Source organism: Ranitomeya variabilis, chromosome 5, assembly GCF_051348905.1.
Source record: "Ranitomeya variabilis isolate aRanVar5 chromosome 5, aRanVar5.hap1, whole genome shotgun sequence".
Lineage (NCBI taxonomy): Eukaryota > Metazoa > Chordata > Amphibia > Anura > Dendrobatidae > Ranitomeya > Ranitomeya variabilis.
Genome location: NC_135236.1, coordinates 190,215,565 through 190,237,557, shown reverse-complemented (window position 1 = coordinate 190,237,557; position 21,993 = coordinate 190,215,565). Strand labels below are relative to the sequence as shown.

Here is a 21,993-nt window from a genome sequence, read left to right as displayed (position 1 = left end):
TAGTACATGCCATGGTAAAACCAATGGTGTCATTCAAAAGTACAACTCGTCCCGCAAAAAATAAGCCCTCACATGGCCAAATTGACGGACAAATAAAAAAGTTATGGCTCTGGGAAGGAGGGGAGTGAAAAACGAAAACACGAAAAATCCCACGGTCATGAAGGGGTTAAAACTTTCAAAGTTGCAAAATTTTCTACATTTTTGCCAAATTGCCACTTTTGTCATATATAAACGCAAGTCATATCAAAGAAATTTTACTACTACCATGAAGAACAATATGTCATGAAAAAACAGTCTCAGAATCAGTGGGATACGTTGAAGAGGTCCAGCGCTATAACCTTATAAGGTGACACTGATCAGAATTGTAAAATTTGGCTTGGTCACTAAGAGGTTAAAATGGCTCTTTTGAGACAGTTTTCTTTTACCTACAGATGAACCATTTGAATATTTCCTAATGAGAAACTAACATCTTCCTGCCATCCTGCGGATTCTTGGGATTCAGTCAATATCCTAGCGAGACTTTTCATAATGAAAAGACACCTATACAATTTTGAAATTAAGGCTCTTCTGATTAAAAACATATGGGATTATGTAAATGAAGTGAATATGACCATTTATTTTTCCCCCATGATTCTGCTGAAAGTGTTTTGCTTTTATGTACGGTAAATATACAGTATGTTTTATTGTTACCTAAGGCTTTGGGTAATATTATTTCCAGATAGATTTCTGGTCTGGCCACTCAGAAGGGCATAAGGAATACATAGAGTTTAGTTTGTCCATGGACAAGACTGCAAGGTCATGTGTCAAAGAGTGGTACTGATATAAAATGGGGGTCAGTTACATGCAAGAAGAGATTATATGATGTGATAACCTGCACACATATCTGCTTACTGGGGTGAAAGCAGTAACGTAACTAACTCCAGTGAAAGAAATAGGGAAGACCAGGATAGAAGAAGCATGCTCCAAGAAAAGGGGGTTTAAATTATCAAGTGCCTCCTCCTGGGGCCACATCCTCCTCCTCCTCAACATCTTTTTTTCAGAGAAGAAATCAGGGTATACAATACCTTCTGAGAGAACGGCTAGGGACACCCCGCTACTGGCCAAGGCAAGTGATAATAACAGAATCATTAATCTCTCATTCTATTCCCTGTCTGACTTGGATAAATCTGTTCTCTGTAAGGGGTTGTCTTTTGCACCAACAGTAGATATAATGATTTTGACTGGATTAAGGATATAAATTTCTTTGCCAGAAAGCTCAAGTGGAAGAGATTTTTTTTAGAGCCATGACCAGGCAGAATGTGCTGCTTTGGGGATAGATATAGCTGAACTTACAAATGTTAGAATTTTGGCTGACCTAATGGATGGTTCCAGATCAACAGGCACTGGTCCATTCACTGATTTGAGACCCAAGAGTACCAGGATGCCTCCATTGTCTGACAATACTAGTGTGGATATTTTTACTAAACTAGTCACAGCTGACCTCAAAAGAGTACCACAAGACAGAGAGCTAACGCTAATTTATCTGCCTGTGAAAGAAAAGCTTTAGATGGTTTATCAGTGCAGACAGATTTAATCTTTAACAAGAGGGACAACCTGGCCATTCGCAATCATTCTACTTATAGAGACATGTTTCTCAAAATTGTGACAGATGGTTCAACATACAGTATATTACTTATGGACCCTACAGAAAAATTCAATGTTGAATAGGGTACTTACGTCAGCCTGCAACTCCAAGGTTATCTTGAGAAATGAGAAGGATTTCATGCTACAAAAAACACCTACTATACCATTTTTTTATGCGCTTCCAAAAGTGCACAAGGGTTTATTACCACTGCAAGGAAATGGGACTTCGTGCGGTGGAAACTTATCTTAAATCCAGGGGCACTAATTTCACAGCACATAACCAATTCGTATGTGAACTTCCTGATTTTGTACTAACCCTCAATTATTTTCTTTTTTACCGCAAATTCTACCACCAGATCAGGGGTACGACTATGGGCAACCCCCGTGCCCTCACCTATGCCAACCTGCTCCTGGGCTGGTGGGAGGATACTGTCATTTTTGGTGAAGACAGGTCATGTTGGTGGTGTTCCCGGATATTATACTGGGGACGCTACAATGACGACATCTTGATTCTGTGGTCAAGGTACGTCATCTCCATTAATTATTTTGTCCAAAGCCTCAACAATAACATTATAGGCCTCAAATTTACCTCAGAGATTGATGCCAACTCGATCAACTTTTTGGACATTAATATTAAGGACAGTATAGGTCATCTGCAGACTAGCATTTATAGGAGACCCACTTCCACCAACAACTTACTGAGATAGAGCAGGGACAACACCTTAGAGTGAGGAGAAATTGCTCTTCTACATCAGCCTTTTACACTTAGGCACGAGAGTTGAAGAAGTTTTTAGTCAGGGATATAATAAGTAAACCTTGGGATATACTCTTGGCTGATACAGACATAAGGGAGTTTTTGCCAGCCACACCTGCCATCACCTTAAGGACAGGAAGATCCATAGGTGATCAACTTGTGCATAGCACTTGAATTCCTCCCCCAAAAAGTGGTACCTGTTTGGACAGGAGGAATTCAGTACTTTTAGATGTGGGGTATGTTCTTTTTGTAGATTCATAGAAGTTGGTGATCAATTTACAAACATAAGCACTGGTAAAACCTTTAACAGTAGGCATTTTGCAAACTGCAAAACCATTGGTGTAATTTATCTCTTCAAATGCACCTGTCCCCTTAATTACATTGGCAAAACAAAAAGGGAGTTTAGGAGATGGACTGTGGATCATATAGGTGATATCAGACATGCTAGAGAAACTCCCATTTCTAGACATGTTCTAGAGGTGCACCAGGGTTATCTCAATTCTTTCTCCTTTTGTGTTATTGAAGTGATTGCCCCCTCCATAAGGGTATGCAACTGGGATAAAAGAATTCTTCAAAAATAACTTTGATGCATTCATAGGCTCAACAGTCTTCCCCAGTGGTCTAAATGAGCAGATGAATTTTGATTGTTACATTTGATGCCCATATCAGTCTACCCCTCTCCCCTATTGATTGATAAACCTTGATATAAGTTTAAGTGTAGTACATTGATCATAAATGGTCGGTTTATGATTACCATGTTTCTCTTAATATAAAGAAGAGTTTTATTGTTTTTGATACCACATCATAATGTAATGGACCAACAGATCCATGATTATCAACAGAATAGGTTTTCCATAGGTACTAAATATATCCAATATGCTGAATTCTGATGGGTGATTGTATTGGGTTATTCTATTTGTATGTTTGGCCACCTGAAGGATAAATGACATCTTGTAATGCACATGCACCACCTGCTTGAACCGCCATGAACGGTGCATTTATCTAGCGTACCGCCAGCTTGGCGGAGATAACATCTTGTATTCAGTTCCACCTTGTAGCGAAGATAACGTCACTACGCATCTGCTGTGGAACGCAGGGGGACCGCATGACGTACCTTCTCGTTTCTGCGCACAGCATGGAGAGCAGGTGGAATGCATAACGTGATTTCCAATTCTGCGCAACACTCTGGAACGCAAGCGGACCTTGGTGGCATATTAATAGTGCATGTGGGAACCTCCTCACTGTGGTCGTATCTTTAGCAACACAGGTGATCCTGGTCTGTTCAATTTAGGAGACTATATAACATGCATTTGTTACCACGCTGCTCAGACCGCATCAAGAGGAAATTCGTCCTATGTGCTGAGGTCTCCATCGCAAAACCTTATGATTGACAGCCAAGTAGTCCCTCTAATGTTCATTTATAGACTAATATGTTACTCCTGATGAACCTTTGTGAAGGGGAAATGCGTCGCGTTGATAGATTACATATATAGTGGTTTTTCTTGTCTATCTGAATGTTTGGTATACTGCTCTCCCCGTCTATGTATCTATTGAATGTGGTTGAAACTTTGCCTTCTTGTGATACCTTGGACATGTGGCTTGCGAGAAGCAACACGAACTGGATATAGTTTCCACTTCAATAGTCCACTCTCTATAAGATCTATAACTTTAATATTACTAGGATAATTCAAACAAGGTTTACCATGTGAATAATAAGATTATGTGTGCTCATCGCTTAAATCAAGTATATTAGCCTTTGGGGGAAGGATACCTGCAATTATGTCTCTCTTTTGAAAATGTTGTGGTAGGATAATGTGTGCCTGTTATCTCAGTCCTTGGTGTTAATAAACTGTGAAGCACTCGATTACTTTATATTTCTAAGCACCCTATCACCCTATAGATTATTGTGGAGATCAGACTGAACCAAAAGAATCTATCGTGTCTTTCTCCTGTTAAATCTGGCTTACAACAGGAAACTTGAGCAAAAGTTGACATTTCCTTTTATGGAAATAATTACGCACGCATTCCTTCTTGATATTGTAGCCTTTCACCTACATACCAGAGTTTGTAACTTATCACAGTATAGATCTGCTTTGTAAAAGAATGTGAAATATGAGCGCTTGTGCGCATGTCTGTAAAATGTCTAACTCTTTACTATATAAAGGAGGGGGAGAGCCCAGTGAGACAGACGTGCTCCTGGGCTACCTCTGTATATGATCACACAAACTCTGTGCTGCGTGTCATTTACCTGGTTACCTACATTCAGGAAGCCAGGGACGAGAAGGACTCAACATTTCTTTGGCGCACCGAACAGGGACCCGAGGCGAGAGTATTTGCTCGAGATTCACCTGCGGATACGGACAACGGAGATCTGGGATAATGGACGGCAAATGAACTAAAAAAACCTGGCCAGGTAAGAGACATTATTAGTTCTCTTTTATCTGCCTTGTATTATCCGAAAGATCTCTATGAGCCGTGTCACGCTGGGTTAGTCTAGTAGTGAGTAGATACCTATAAAACTCGGGTTACCATATTGTATAGATTTATGAGTCCTGTCCCTGGCAGTGTGTGAGCAGTGTGGAGGTTGTGGCATGTTGTGAAAGAAGAGCAAAAGTGCGTAGAAAAATAAGCCGAAATAGTTGGGGTATAAGCCTTATACACGGAAGTCAGCCTAACTGGGTCATGTGGTTGCGTCCTTTCGGGGAGACCTCCGCCCATGCTTGACTCTCATTAAGTGCTTAACTTCCTTCATTTCTGGATAAGGAGCCTGGGACAAGTATGCTAACTGAGACAGAAAGTTTTGTGATCTGTATGGTGTTGCTGGGTCTGTTTGCGTGCATAATAGCACATAAGTATGTTCTGCACGTTAGGAAGAACGGAGCAGACAAGCCTTTCAATATTTTAGCTCCCTAGGAGAGAAGGCAACGAGACATCACCATAGAGTAAGTGATTGTCCAAACGTCACCTGGGGTAGAAATAGCTAATATTGAAGAGAAAAATGGGAAATAAACAGACAAAAACTGTCTTAGGACAAGTGGAAGCAGCAGATATCATACAGGAAAGATGTGGAAAGACAGTTAGAAGGCAGATTAGGAGGGTAAGAGAAAAATTGGGAATTTCAGAAGCACTTATGTTCAGTACAGAATGGGAAAGAGTAAATAAAGAAAGAGGAGAAATAGTTAAAGATAATGGGTGGGAAGATATTGTGCACTGCATGATAAGAGTCTCAAAAACAGCAAAGGAAGAAAATTGGAAGTATGATCCAGACACTTCCAAATGGATCATGGGGAAGGGAAAATGTTGTGACATAATCCCGCCACCTTACCTAGATCCAAAAGCCCAATCATTTGTACCATCTGGAGGAGCAGAAGGAGGAAAACAATTTCCAGCTTTGTATCCCAATCTTGGTGGGGTAGGAGGATGGGAATGTTCACACTGTGGACAACAAAATCCAGATTGGAGGAATGATTGCCTAGCCTGTGGTGCGCCTAGACATGGCGCTGTACTTGCCCCTGTTAGGGTAGTACCAAGACCCTTTAGGGAACCTGGTGCTGACGGGGTAATGAGAACTAGGTATCATCAAACTCGGCAATATTTCCCTTGGTCCCCTGCTGAAGGTATGTCTCTCTTGCATAACGCGCCAGACCCCACCCAGTTTCCAGTCAGATTTGCACAATATATACAGCAAATTATGCAGACTCACGCAGGAGTCTGGGCGGATGGAGAGGAACTATGTAGAATGAAAATGACTCCTGGTCTCTTCCAGGAATTACTGGCATATCTACAGGGACATAGGCCACAGGCAGGACAAGTGGGACAGGCAGGACAAGTAGGACAAGCAGGAGAAGGTGCCCTACAAACGATAGAATCAGGCAATCAGTTCGTAGACCACTTAATAATTTTCATGAGGCAGAAACAGAGGCAGAGAGGAACAACGGGAGTGGTGGCTCAGAAACCTGGTCAATCAGTAGATGAGTATTATCTAGGGGTAGAAAATAGCTTTAGAGATGAAGGAATAGATCTGACCACTCCAGGAATGATGAGGTTAATTACAAAAACCTTCATAGATGGATTGACTCCAAAAGTGAAGGAGAAACTTAAGGCCGCAACTCCTGATTGGAGAACCTTGGAAGACCCACACTTGGCTAGGCAAAAAGCCGTAGGGATAGAGTTGGATTTAAGAGAAAATCATAAGCCTGTCAGAATAGCGCAAGCAAACACAACAGGAGGGAGAGCAAGACACAATTTTCCTTGCCATTAGTGCAAGAAGCCAGGACATTTTCAGAGAGAATGCAGGAAAAAGTTGGCAGATATAAAGTCAGGCAAATTTGTTCCCAGAAATAACCCTCCCCAAATGGACAACCAGCAGAAATCTACTATCGTAGATGGTCCCATACCAGATTCAGATTGACTCGATGTGTTACAAACTTCCCTACCAGCTAGAAGACCTATGATACAGGTGAATGTGGGGGGGAGAGAGATTCCATTTTTGATAGATACAGGTGCAACTTCCTCAATTTTGAATCAAGATTTTCTTCCAAACCCGGAAGATATTTCACAACAAACAACTTTTGCTGAGGGTTATGATGGGGTAATTCGAACACTGCCATATACTGTGCCCCTAGAGGTCTCTTTAGGACCTAAATGTTTTGCATCCAGATTTTTGTATGCCAGAGGTGCCCCAACATGTTTGTTAGGAACTGATGTCCTAAAGAAATTAGAAGCTAACATCAATTTTAGGGAAGATGGCACAGTTATGCTGACTATCCCTGATGATGCAGAAACATTAGAACAATATGTCAGAATTCAGGCTTTTGAGGATTATACTGAAGAAAAAGAGTACACCACAGATCTAGACCTCTCAATGGTCCCAGAAACACTGTGGGCACAGGGTGACACTGATGTGGGATTATTGCATATCTCTCCTGTAAAATTATCTGTGCAACCAGGAACGGTTCTCCCACAGCTCAGACAATACCCTGTGAGTGCCCAGCAGGAACTAGCGATTACAAAACAGATAGAGAAATATAGAGAGAAAGGAGTTTTGGTAGAGATACAATCACCTGCTAACACTCCTCTGTATCCAGTCAAAAAGAGAACTCTTGATAAGAGTTCTATGCCCAAATATCGTATGGTACATGATCTAAGAGAAATAAACAAAGTTCTAGATCCAATCACCCCAGTTGTACCCAATCCTCATACGTTACTATCACAGATACCAGCCAGTTCTCAAGTATTTACTGTAATAGATCTTTCAAATGCATTTTTCTCGGTTGCTTTACACCAAGATAGTTGGCATTTGTTTGCATTTACATTTAAGGGCAAACAGTTGGCGTGGACACGCCTTCCACAGGGAATGATACACTCCCCTACTCTTTATTCAAATGCCCTACAAACAGTCCTTCAGAGGTTTGAACCCGAACCACAGGTAGTAATTTTGCAGTATGTGGATGACATACTACTTTGCTGCCCAGATCTAGAAACCGCAGAAAGGTCCACTGTGAGTTTACTATGTTTTCTAGAAAAAGAAGGGTGTAAAGTGAATAGACAAAAGCTACAAACTTGTCAGACCAAAGTGGTCTTTCTAGGTCATTGCATTTCTTAAGGTAAAAAGCATCTTACACCTCAAAGAACTGAAGCAATAAGACAGATGAATGAGCCTAGAAATCATAAACAGCTACGAGCATTTTTAGGAATAGTGTCTCATTGTAGACAATGGATTATACATGCCAGTCAACTAATGCAACCACTGTATGACTGTGTAAAAAGTGAACCTTATTTGTTGACAAAAGAAGGTCAAATTTCGTTCCAACAATTAAAAGATGCCCTTGTTTCAGCTCCAGCGTTAGGGCTACCAGACTACACTAAACCATTTCAGCTTATGGCTGCAGAAGTTGATTCCCATGCTACAGGAGTTCTTACCCAGAAGCATGCAGGGAAACAAAGACCAATTGCATATCTTTCAGCAAGGTTAGATCCCGTAGCTAGAGCAGCGCCAACCTGTGTACGTGTAGTTGTTGCTGTCTCACTATTGTTGGACAAAGCATCAGAAATTGTCCTAGAGTATCCACTCACAGTTCAAACTACACATGATGTTTATGGGATATTAAACCAGGTCCAACCAAAACACATTTCCATGGCCAGACATTTGCGGCTGCAGTGTTCTTTGCTGCTCCCCTCTACTATCACATTTGCTAGGCTTCAGACTCTCAATATAGCTACACTGCTACCTCTCGAGTCTGAAGGGGGGAATAAGGACACTGATCCACACGCAAATTTTTTCCCTACAGACACACATGATTGTACAGAGCTCATTTTACAAGAAACGGTAGGCTTACCCAATGTATCCGAAACACCACTTCAAAATCCAGATTTAGAGCTGTTTATAGACGGTAGTAGGTTTGCAGATGACACAGGTAACTTCCATACAGGGTATGCAGTTGTGTCAGAATCTGAAACTCTCAAAGCAGAACCACTTCCACCGAAACAGTCTGCACAAGAAGCAGAACTAACAGCATTGATTGAAGCGCTAAAAATAGCTGAGAATCAGACAGCTAATATATACACTGATTCTAGGTATGCATATGGTATTGTGTTTGATTTTGGAGTAATCTGGAGAGCTAGAGGTTACATGACAGCGTCAGGACAACCTGTAAAACATGCTTCTCTGATCAAACAGATCTTAGAGGCTGCACAAGAAACAAAAGAAGTAGCAGTAATTAAGGTAGCTGCACATGTGAGACTCGACACTAGGGAATCTAGGGGAAATGATAGGGCTGATAAAGCAGCCAAAGCAGCAGCAGTCAAACCCTTACAACAGGTTCATACTGTAAACCCCACAGAAAATACTGAAGATAGACTGAGACAAGCACAGGAAGATGCAGGAGAAGAGGAGAGGGACAGGTGGAAAAAGGAAGTGGCAGAAGAACAAGCAGGAATTTGGAAGAAAGATGGACTAATATGTCTACCTAGAGCCTGGTACCCGATTGTAGTTGGTGGACTGCACCACCCTACTCATGTGTCTGCAAATACAATGACACTACTGGCAAAGCAAGTCTGGTTGGCTCCAGGTTTTGGCAACTATGCAAGAGACTATTGTGCTGCATGCGTTATATGCCTGGCACATAATCCCGGACAGACAACAAAGACCCCTATGAAGCACCACGTCCGACCTCTCTACCCGTTTCAGCGATTACAAATAGACTTTATCCAGCTGCCAAAAAGTAATGGGTATGAGTATGTGTTGGTGTGTGTGGACATGTTCTCGGGGTGGCCAGAGGCCTATCCAGTTCGGAAGGCTTCAGCTAAAAACACTGCTGTAAAGCTAGTTGCCGAACTGATACCCCGTTACGGTCTCCCTGAAGTGATCGAGTCAGATAGGGGTACTCATTTCACTGGAGAAATATTTCAAAATGTACTGAAAATGTTAGGTGTTGAAAGTCAGTTACACACTCCGTACCATCCTCAAAGTTCTGGAAAGGTGGAACGCATGAATGGAACTTTAAAATTAAAAATACAGAAAGCCATGGCTGAAACAGGAAAGCCTTGGACAGAATGCCTTCCACTGGCCCTTTACTCAATACGCAATACCCCAAGGGGTAAGACTAAACTGTCTCCATATGAAATTTTGTTTGGCAGGATTGCCAATTTAGGATGCTATTTTCCACAGCAACTTGTATTAAATATTGAGTCATTGACTTCTTATGTGCAAAATCTTCAGAAACAATTAACTAAGGTGCATGCACAAGTTTTTGCTTCCCTTCCAGATCCTGACAACACTGAAGGGAGTCACAAGTTGGAACCAGGTGATCAAGTCTATGTAAAAAGACACACCAGAAAGGCTCTTGAACCAAGATTTGACGGACCCTTCCAAGTCCTGTTGACAACACCTACATCAGTCAAGCTTGAAGGAAAGGCATCATGGATACACGCAAGTCATTGCAAGAAGTCTCGACCATAATCTTCTTATGGACACTAACATTCAGATTATGTAACAGTTGGACTCCAGGAGTTAACCGGACACCATTGGTATGATATTTTCTTAGGATGGTCTCCTACTGCACAACGCATTCTACAAGCATTATGTTATCCTTTGCTAATACTGATTATTGCGCTTATTTTGCTATCTCTTTGTAACATCTGTACTTATTGCAAAACAAAGAAAAGGTTGCGAGAGTTAAACGGAAGAATTAATACTAGATTTGATTCTCTTATTGAATACAAGCGTGTACATGTGTAATACCAAATAAAGGCTTTGTCTTTGGCCCTGTGGTAATAAAAATAAAAGAATATGTCAAAGGGGGGAATTGTGGAGATCAGACTGAACCAAAAGAATCTATCGTGTCTTTCTCCTGTTAAATCTGGCTTACAACAGGAAACTTGAGCAAAAGTTGACATTTCCTTTTATGGAAATAATTACGCACGCATTCCTTCTTGATATTGTAGCCTTTCAACTACATACCAGAGTTTGTAACTTATCACAGTATAGATCTGCTTTGTAAAAGAATGTGAAATATGAGCGCTTGTGCGCATGTCTGTAAAATGTCTAACTCTTTACTATATAAAGGAGGGGGAGAGCCCAGTGAGACAGACGTGCTCCTGGGCTACCTCTGTATATGATCACACAAACTCTGTGCTGCGTGTCATTTACTTGGTTACCTACATTCAGGAAGCCAGGGACGAGAAGGACTCAACATTTCATAGTCACCAACAAGCCCACATTAGGGCTACAAGGGATAGTCGTTGGGGAGCGGGCCACCAACTTCGCTTTATAATAGGGTGCCAACCTCCGCTGGTAGGTAGGGGCACTTTAGGGAAAGTGTATACTTATTTCATTTCAGTGTGCCTCCTTTCAATATATCAACACTTATTTTCCTTTCTCCCCAGAGAAACTGGCCAGCTCCTTTATATTGAAGGATCCTAGGAGCTGGATTAAAATCTTTCACCAGTCCCATAACTGGTATTTCTCAGTGAACATCTCTTATCCTGTTCCCGATTAGGGAATAGAAGGGAGAGCCGTCGCTGAGCGGGGGGCCAATGCACAGGAATAGGGTGGCAACCTCCGCTGGAAGGTAGGGCTATACAGTAATAGAGTAGGGGCAGGCACCCCCAGTGATTCCTCTATCTTATGTCTCCGTTTTAAGTTGGTGATGGTATTTTGTGTATTTCACTTTTTGTGTTTAAAAAACCTTTTTTTTACGATTATTAAAATAATAGACCACAGGTAGGAGAGGAAGGGCTCCCCACTTGTGGACTATGACAGCAGTCTAAAACAGAGTGGACAACCAATTGGTTAAGTCATACTTTACATAGTGCCACTGCTTGAGAAAGTGTGCCCGTACTTGAACACAATTTCACAGCCATCCCTATAGAGTAACCTAATTAATGGCCCATTTAGAAGAGATAATAAAAAAAAGAATGACTATTACTCAACCGCCCAAAAATTTAAAAAAACGTTTAGACTCTGTGGCTAGACTTGAAAACTGCTGTTCACAAACTCTCTCCATCCAGTTTCACTGAAAACTAGAGCTAGTTTGCAAATAAGGATAAAGATACCAGCCTCTAGATGTGCCAAGCTGGTAGAGACATACCCTAAAAGACTTGCAGCAGTAATTTTAGCTAAAGGTGGTCTTTCAAAATATTGACTCAGGGGGGCTAAATACAAATTCTCATCACAATTTTCAGATTTACCGTATAATTTATCATATTTAGAAAACTACCGGTATGTTTAATTTATTTAGATTTACCAAATACCTGCTACTTAGTGTTGGTATGTCACATAAAATCTCAACAAAATACATTTAGGTTTGTTGGTGTAACATGAAAAAAATGGGGAAAAGTTCACAGGGGGGAGGAATACTTTGAGGCTATGTGCACACGTTCAGGTTTTTTTCACGTTTTTTTCGCGATAAAAAATGCATAAAAAACGCATACATATGCATCCTATCATTTAGAATGCATTCTGCAATTTTTATGCACATGATGCGTTTTTTTCCGTGAAAAAAAGTATCGCGGTAAAAAAAGCAGCATGTTCATTAATTTTGCGGATTTTTCGCGCTTTTCCCGCTATTTAATGCATTGGGAAAAAACGCAAAAAACGTGAAAAAAACGCATGCTGATTTCTGGCAGAAATGTCCAGTTTTTGACAGGAAATTTCTGCAAGAAATCCTGAACGTGTGCACATAGCCTCAGGAACTATATATAATGCCTGCCTATTGCCTTGCATATAGTTGAATGGCGGTCGTTTAACATTATGCATCTTCTCGTGTAAGACCATCGTTCACCTACATCCCCCTACCAGTTTACATATTCACGCTCAACCAATTAACATACACGTATAACATATTTGCCATACTGGATATGTAGATTTTTAAATGTGTTTCCATTTTACACCTACATAGAACGGATTGTATCTACATGGGTGTAAATCTACCCTGAACACAGATACAGTGGCTTGCAAAAGTATAACCCCCACACTAGGGTGCCAAGGAAAAATGAACTTTGCAAACTGCTAAGTCTTACCCCTCAAATTTGTTCCTTTTGGCATAAGGATTCACCATGTAAAATATGTTGACATTAAATTTAGATTTACCACTTGCTCAAGGCATGTGAATTATTCCATGTTTCCCATTTTCCACAATACTGTACACACAATAACCACTCAGTTTGTCATCATATCTTTAACTGGATATACTATTAATAAAAAAAACCTAAAAGTTAAAATCACCCCCCTTTCGCCCCATTGAAAATTAAAGGGTTAAAAAAAAACACACACATTTGCTATCGCCGCATTCAGAAACGCCCGATCTATCAAAATATAAAATCAATTAATCTGATCGGTAAACGGCATAACATACCATACATAACACGTGATATGCATGACGATAAATACTAAACAAACATTTAAAACTGCAATATGATGTGCCATTGAGCAACCAGTAAATGATAACTAATCTTAAAAAAAGAAAATTATAAAATATCTATGACCAAAAAGGAACAAAATTAGGAGGTAAGACCTTCAAAAACTTGCTACTTAATTTTTACCATGTATTTCCTTGGCACGCTACCCAACACTCACCCCTTGGGATTTTTCATGTTTTGCTACCTCACAACCTGGAATTTCACAGATTTTTTTTTGAGGATTTGCATCAGTTCATGTAGAGAACGTGCCTACAACTATGAACATTTGTTTTTCTTTTTATTGTGAAGCAAACAACAAATAATACAAAATAACTGAAAACTTCAGTGTGCATAACTATTCACCACCCTAAAGTCAGTACTTTGTAGAGCCTCCCTTTGCGGCAATTACAGCTGCAAGGCGCTTTTTAAAGTCTCTATGAGCTTTCCACATCTTGCTACTGGGATTTTTGCCCTTTCCTCAAGGCAAAACTGCTCCAGCTCCTTTTAGTTAGATGGTTTCCTCTGGTGAACAGCAATCTTCAAGTCTGAGCACAGATTCTCAATTGGATTAAGGTCTGGGTTTTGACTAGTTCACTCCAAAACATTTACACGTTTTCCCTTAAACCACTTGTGTGTTGCTTTAGCAGTATACTTTGGGTCATTATTTTTTTGGAAGGTCTCAAATCACTGACAGACCAACAGGTTTGCTCAAGAATATCCCTATATTCTGTACCATCCATCTTCCCCTCAACTCAGACCATTTTTCCTGTCCCTGCTGCCGAAAAACATCCCCACAGTATGAATCTGCCACAGCCATGTTTCACTGTTCGGATGGTATTCTTGGGGTGATGAGCTGTGTTGATTTAGTGACATATACACAAAAGTGCAAGACATAGCATTTTCCTTGGTGGCCACAAAGTTCTATTTTGTTCTCATCTGACCACAGCACCTTGGGGAGTCTTCCAAATATCATTTATAAACTCAAAATGAGCCTTACAATGTGTGTGTGTAAAGGATTTTTCCTGCCCACTCTTCAAGGTCACCTCTATGGAGCATATGGCTTATTGTGGTCATATGGACAGATACCCCAGTCTCTGCTTGGGAACTCTGAAGCTCCGTCAGGGTTACCTGATTAATGCCCTCCTTGCCCAGGCTGAGAGTTTTGGTGGGCGGCTCTCTCTTGGCAGGTTTGTTGTGATACCATGGTCTGTCCACTAGATGATAGGGGCATCATAGGAAAAGGGTTGAATACATATGCACACGACAATTTTTAGTTATTTGATCCCATAAATTTAATTTGTGCCTATATTTTTCTTACTTCATCAACTTAGACCATTTACTGCTGATGTTTCTCACACAAATCTTTGAAATGCAACAAAATAGGTAAAAAGTCAAATGAGTCAATACTTTCGCAAGCCACTGTATATGTGCTCACACAGTATAAGAATGCTAATCGCCTGGGCGAATCTCCACACAGCCTGGAAATATAGCATTTATAACATGGTACGGCCATCCTGAAATATAATATACAGGAATATAAATATTTTAAGAAGCAGGATGCTATTTACAGATAATAGTATAGGATTTTCCCCATATATAGTCCTATATTCACGGTGAGGAGGTGGGCGTCCGGCAGTCATTCCTGGTTGCTATAGTAACACTTTAAAACAAGGCTCATAAGCAGCATGCCAACACACTTTGTTTAGTTCCTTATTTTGGAGGCATTATTCATATTTTCACACTTTTTAATGGATTATGAGAGTTTAGCAAAGGTTATGTTTAATCCGTATAATTTTCGCTGCAGGAAAATTCCTATCCTATACTAATCATAACCTAAATCTATGTACAGCATGTACTTACATATATTTGTCATCACAAAAATAAACATTTAGGCTTTGGGGCTATTAAGAAGGAACAATATTTAATCATATTGTTTGAAATCTATGAAAATGTTTGAATTGACTTCAACGCAATGTGACTTCTCCGGCAGGGTAAAAGGTTCCCGCTACTGGTGGTAATAACATAGGTGCCCAAACAGCCACTGTAATGTTGGGTAAAGGCTGCAATCCATCCACTTGGAAAACCATGGCGAATGTGTGTTTTTTCCCCAAAGTATGAGAAATGGGTGAGCAAGTGCTTTTCTTTGCTGATTTTACCTGCATTTACCGTAATCTGAAGGCGTCCATACAAAAATATGCAATGATAATATCTGCAGCATGGTGGCTCAGTGGTTACATCTGCAAGGAGTTTGTAGTTGTAGATGTAGTTCTGTGTTTGCATGGGTTTCCTCCCACATTCCAAAGACATACTGATAGGGAATGTAGATTGTGAACCCCAATGGGGACACAGATGATAATGTGTGCAAAACTGTAAAGCGCTGCGGAATATGTTAGCGGCATATAAAAATAAAGATTATTATTATTATTACTGCAATTTTGCTGCGCTCTCTTTATTTAATACTTTTTGGAGCAGATTTGAAGCCTGGTTTTTTAATGATTTTTTTTTTTTTTTCTTTTTTTTTAGTACCGGAAAGCTTTGATTCTTCTCTAAAAAATGCAAATTGATTTTTACATGCCTATTTCAGGTTTTTCATAGAAGCCTATACAGAATAAGTTCCACAGCGTCTATAAACCAAGAATGAAAATGAGTTTTTAGAAAAAAACAGACACTTTGCTGGAACACTTAAAACGCAGCAGATTTTCTGCACAAAAACGTGACAGGAAAAAACACAGTATTTTTGCTATGTGGGAATATGGTCTAACGTATGTAGCATCTTGCCTGGCAGTTCTTGCAGTCCACTTGCCAGTTGCCTTCTTAAAGGGAATCTGTTAGCAAAATTTCATACCCCAAACTACTTATATGTGCATGTGGTTCTTTTAAGGACAAGTCAAGCAATACTGTTACATGGCCAATCCTCTCCTCCTTTACTGAGAAATCAGCGTTTGAATTGAAGCTCAAATGAGGCTGCTGAGTTACTGCAGATCTGAAGCCAACGTCACTCCAGCTCTATTCCTCACCCCAGCACATTTTCCTCCTGCTTGACAGCCTCTATGCAATAGAGCTGTAGTGACAGAGACTTCAGATCTACGTATAGCTCTTCAGTCTCATTTACATTTTAATTCTAACGCCAATTTCTCAGAAACAGAGGAATAGACTGGTCATGTAACGGTATTGCTTGAAATGTCCTTGAAATAGCTAATAGTTTGGGGTGTGAAATTCGGCTGACAGAGTCTCTTTAAAGGGAACCTTGTGAGCTGATACATGCTGCCCTGCAGCCACTGACTGTAGGGTTACAGAGAAATACATACTTTACATACATACTTTAATAGCCACTGTGGACTGAGCCAACATATTGACTAGTCATACAGGTAGGTCTCCGGTGGCAGGTCCCTGGCGGCTTCTCCCTGCTCACTGACAGTGACTGGCAAGCCTTTACACGAGTATAGGCAGAGGTTTGGGGGGCAGGGGGAAGCCTCTGGGGATCTATCTGTACAACTAGTCATCCAGGTAGCTATTAAAAGGATGTTTTTCTCAGCCTTTCAGAGACAAACCGACATGGCTGTGATTCTACAGTCAGTGGCCGATACATGCTGCCCAAACGTGTCCTGTGTGTATCAGTTGCCACGTTTCCTTTAAGAATCTCTTACTGGCAACCAAAGCATTCAGTGAATCTAATAACACCTACTGTATGAGATTAGTAAAACTGCAAGGACTTACTTGGGAATGGTTACTAGAAGTTTCCATTTTTTCTTGCGATCGGTCTCGGGCCAGTTTTGCAGCTTCTTTAACCTCCTGAAATTTGTCTGCAAACTGCAAAGAAAAAAAAAAAACACATTTCAAGTTAAAATGCAACCCTGAGCATTCTGAAAATTAAGGAAAGTTATTTTGGGAGATAAGTTATTTCAACTTGGCTCTGTCTTTTATGGAATAAAAAAATATGTGTATGCTAAAATGTTATTATTTGTTACAAACCCTTTGCATATCTTATCTTTATCATAAAACTGCTTCTTCCCCATCGGTGCACTGAAAGTTACCACAAGCTGAACGACATCATTCACGTACCCCTCAAGTCCCAAATCTAAACAGGTACAGCCAGGGCCGGACTGGCCATAGGGCACTTCTGGCAAATGCCAGAAGGGCCGGTGCCAGTGGTGGGCCGCTCAATCCGCCGCCCCCGCCGTCGCATTCAACTATACCGGCGTATAGACGCCGGTACAGTTGAATGCAATGATGGAGGAGAGAGCGTCTGCTGACGCTCCTCTCCCATCATTCCCCGCTCTGCCTCTGACACTGCGGGTGCGCGATGATGTCATATCATCGCGCACCTGCTGTGTCCCGGGCAGACTGCAGCTGCTGAGACCGGAGCAGGAACCAGGAAGCAACGCTGGGCACGAGGAGAGGTGAGGAGAGTTTTTTTTTTTTCTGGACTGTGGGGCCATTCTCGGAGGAGGTGAGGGGAGGAAGAGAAGAGATGTGGGCTGTATATAGTTCTCTGTGGGCTGTGCTCTGTGCTGTATACTGCTCTGTGCTGTATATAGTTCTCTGTGGGCTGTGCTCTGTGCTGTATACTGCTGTGGGCTGTATATAGTTCTCTGTGGGCTGTGCTCTGTGCTGTATACTACTGTGGGCTGTATATAGTTCTCTGTGGGCTGTGCTCTGTGCTGTATACTACTGTGGGCTGTATATAGTTCTCTGTGGGCTGTGCTCTGTGCTGTATACTGCTGTGGGCTGTATATAGTTCTCTGTGGGCTGTGCTCTGTGCTGTATACTGCTGTGGGCTGTATATAGTTCTCTGTGGGCTGTGCTCTGTGCTGTATACTGCTGTGGGCTGTATATAGTTCTCTGTGGGCTGTGCTCTGTGCTGTATACTGCTGTGGGCTGTATATAGTTCTCTGTGGGCTATGCTCTGTGCTGTATACTACTGTGGGCTGTATATAGTTCTCTGTGGGCTGTGCTCTGTGCTGTATACTGCTGTGGGCTGTATATAGCTCTCTGTGGGCTGTGCTCTGTGCTGTATACTACTGTGGGCTGTATATAGTTCTCTGTGGGCTGTGCTCTGTGCTGTATACTGCTGTGGGCTGTATATAGTTCTCTGTGGGCTGTGCTCTGTGCTGTATATAGTTCTCTGTGGGCTGTGCTCTGTGCTGTATACTACTGTGGGCTGTATATAGTTCTCTGTGGGCTGTGCTCTGTGCTGTATACTACTGTGGGCTGTATATAGTTCTCTGTGGGCTGTGCTCTGTGCTGTATACTACTGTGGGCTGTATATAGTTCTCTGTGGGCTGTGCTCTGTGCTGTATACTACTGTGTGCTCTGTGCTATATATAGTTCTCTGTGGGCTGTGCTCTGTGCTGTATACTGCTGTGGGCTGTATATAGTTCTATGTGGGCTGTGCTCTGTGCTGTATACTACTGTGGGCTGTATATAGTACTCTGTGGGCTGTGCTCTGTGCTGTATACTGCTGTGGGCTGTATATAGTTCTCTGTGGGCTGTGCTCTGTGCTGTATACTCCTGTGGGCTGTATATAGTTCTCTGTGGGCTGTGCTCTGTGCTGTATACTGCTGTGGGCTGTATATAGCTCTCTGTGGGCTGTGCTCTGTGCTGTATACTCCTGTGGGCTGTATATAGCTCTCTGTGGGCTGTGCTCTGTGCTGTATACTACTGTGTGCTCTGTGCTATATATAGTTCTCTGTGGGCTGTGCTCTGTGCTGTATACTGCTGTGGGCTGTATATAGTTCTCTGTGGGCTGTGCTCTGTGCTGTATACTGCTGTGGGCTGTATATAGTTCTCTGTGGGCTGTGCTCTGTGCTGTATACTACTGTGGGCTGTATATAGCTCTCTGTGGGCTGTGCTCTGTGCTGTATACTACTGTGGGCTGTATATAGTTCTCTGTGGGCTGTGCTCTGTGCTGTATACTACTGTGTGCTGTATATAGTTCTCTGTGGGCTGTGCTGTATATAGTACTCTGTGGGCTGTGCTGTATATAGTACTCTGTGGGCTGTGCTGTGTATAGTACTCTGTGGGCTGTGCTGTATATAGTACTCTGTGGGCTGTGCTGTATATAGTACTCTCTGGGCTGTGCTGTATATAGTACTCTCTGGGCTGTGCTGTATATAGTACTCTGGGCTGTGCTTTATATAGTACTCTGGGCTGTGCTGTATATAGTACTCTGGGCTGTGCTTTATATAGTTCTCTGTGGGCTGTGCTGTATATAGTTCTCTGTGGGCTGTGCTGTATATAGTTCTCTGTGGGCTGTGCTGTATATATTACTTTGTGGGCTGTGCTGTATATATTACTTTGTGGGCTGTGCTGTATATATTACTCTGTGGGCTGTGCTGTATACTACTGTGTGGACTGTGCTGTATACTTCTACGTGGGCTGTGCTGTATACTACTGTGTGGTCTGTGCTGTATACTACTGTGTGGTCTGTGCTGTATACTACTGTGTGGTCTGTGCTGAATACTGCTGTGTGGGCTGTGTTATCTACTACGCGAGCTGTGCTATAGTATGCAGGCTGTGCTGTATACTATGCGGTTTGTGCTATATAATATGCGGGCTTTGCTATATACTATGGGGAGTATATTATATTCTATGGGGGAGGCCATGTTATGTACTATGTGGCTGTGTTATATACTATTGTGGGGGTATATTATATTCTATGGGGGAGGCTGCGTTATATACTATGGGGGGCTGCATTATATTCTATAGGGGGCTACATTATATATTATGGGGAGGTGGGCTGTATTATATTCTATGGGGGTTACATACTCTGGGGTGGCTGCATTATACTCTGTGGGGTGGCTGCATTATACTCTGGGGTGGCTGCATTATACTCTGGGGTGGCTGCATTATACTCTGGGGTGGCTGCATTATACTATATGTGGGCTGCATTATACTGTATCGAGGACTATGGGGAATACGTTATACTATATGAAGAACTATGGGGTGCATTATACTATGGGAAGTGAATTGTACTACATGGATGACTGGCGGTGCATTATACTATATGGAGCACTATGAGGATTGTATTATGCTATATGGAGGACTATGAGGATTGTATTATGCTATATGGAGGACTATGAGGAGTGTATTATACTATGTGGAGGACTGAGCAGTGTATTTTAATATATGGAGGACTATAGGGAGTGTATTATACTATATGGAGGACTATGGAGCACATTATAATATATGGAGGACTATGGGGTGTATTTTACTAAACAAGTAAAATGCTGCATATTCGGATTGTTTTTGCTGGAACAATAAGCCTTGTTGTCAGCAGCACATTGCCAGTGTAAACTGTAGATGTGCTGCTGAAAACATGATACTGTATGGTGATCTATTAGTGATCGTTCTGTCTCATCATTATTCCTCAGCTGGTGGAAAGAGGCCAGGAAACAAGCGTTGAACAACTTCAGTATTGTCGATCAAACTCGTTTAGCGGCCTGAACTCAGCGCACGTAAATACAACAGAAAGGCTTTTGTGTGATGTGCAATATGTTAGCATTTGGGGACCCATTTTAAACTTTGCCTAGGGCCCCACTTTGCCTAAAACCGGCCCTGCCTACAAGTGTACAAAGATATTATACAGTCACCATGTGACAAGTGGGCCTGTGTAACTTCAAATGCCAGGGCTGAATTTTAGTCCCAGTCCGGCCCTGGGTACAGCCACAGAACATGACCTGCACCAATTCACTGAACTGCTTTTATAGTGTAAATCAAAATTGTTACAACTGTTTTGCATCGCTGCCCTTGTCAACAGCATTTGTCATCTTTGTACTTACACAATGCATGTTTTATTCATTTCCAGGAGGAATCACACAGTAACGGTACTTACAATGCAGAATTGTAAGAAAAGATACCTCAACATTGCTTCACTGTCACACTGAACAAATCCCCTTTAAAACAAATGTGTCAGCAGGATTTCATCCCACAAACTACCGGTATTTAGATGTGCATATGACTCTTTCAAAGTGAAGTCCAGCAATAACTCTACATGGCCAGTCCATTCCTTTCTAGGAAATCAGCGTTTGAACGGATATTCAAATGAGGCTGTAGATCTGAAGTCTCTGTCACTCCAGCTCTATTCCCAAACCAACCAGTGCCAGCTCCTTCTGTTTGACTGCCAGCCTCTATACTGTGTAACTTTAGGCAAAGCAGTAGTCGGTCAAGCAGGAGGCGGGTCAGTGCTGTGTGGGGAAAAGAGCTGTAGTGACAGAGGCTTCAGATTTACAGCCTCATTTGCATATCAATTCAAACACTGATTTCTCAGTAATGGAGGGACAAGCTGGACATGTACAGGTACTGCTGGGCTTGTCTTTGAAAGAGCTACATGTGCATATAGTTTGCAGGTTTGAAATCCTGATGACAGATCCCCTTTAAACATAATAGGCTACATGCAAACAAAGTTTTCAAACAAAAATTCCGTTGTTGCCCAAATCAACCACTTAGAGTCATTACTTCTTTTTCTCAAGATTACGCATGAAAATGTAATATCTGATGCAGGGTCAGCGTTTGGGGCAGGCAAAAAAGGCAAATGCCTAGGGCCCACACCCACAAAGGGGGCCCCCTGCATCTGCAGCCCTTTATAAATTACACAGAGGGTGTACAGCATTACTTACAGTGAATAATGCTGTGCATTCTCTGAAGTCCCGAGCGTCTCTCTCAAACCCCCTCCACCACGCCCTCTCTTCCTTCCTGCAGTGTCAGGTTGAGAGTGA

The 21,993-nt window shown here is 41.7% G+C and overlaps 1 protein-coding gene across 1 annotated transcript in view; it reads right to left on the bottom strand.

The window, feature by feature from the left end:
• HOMER2 (homer scaffold protein 2) overlaps positions 1 to 21,993 on the bottom strand; it is a 406,520-nt gene that overhangs the window by 168,127 nt on the left and 216,400 nt on the right. Inside the window, exon 4 of the mRNA XM_077263649.1 lies at positions 16,994 to 17,086. Within this exon, the coding sequence (XP_077119764.1) occupies positions 16,994 to 17,086 (93 nt within the window). The remainder of the gene's footprint in view (positions 1 to 16,993; positions 17,087 to 21,993) is intronic.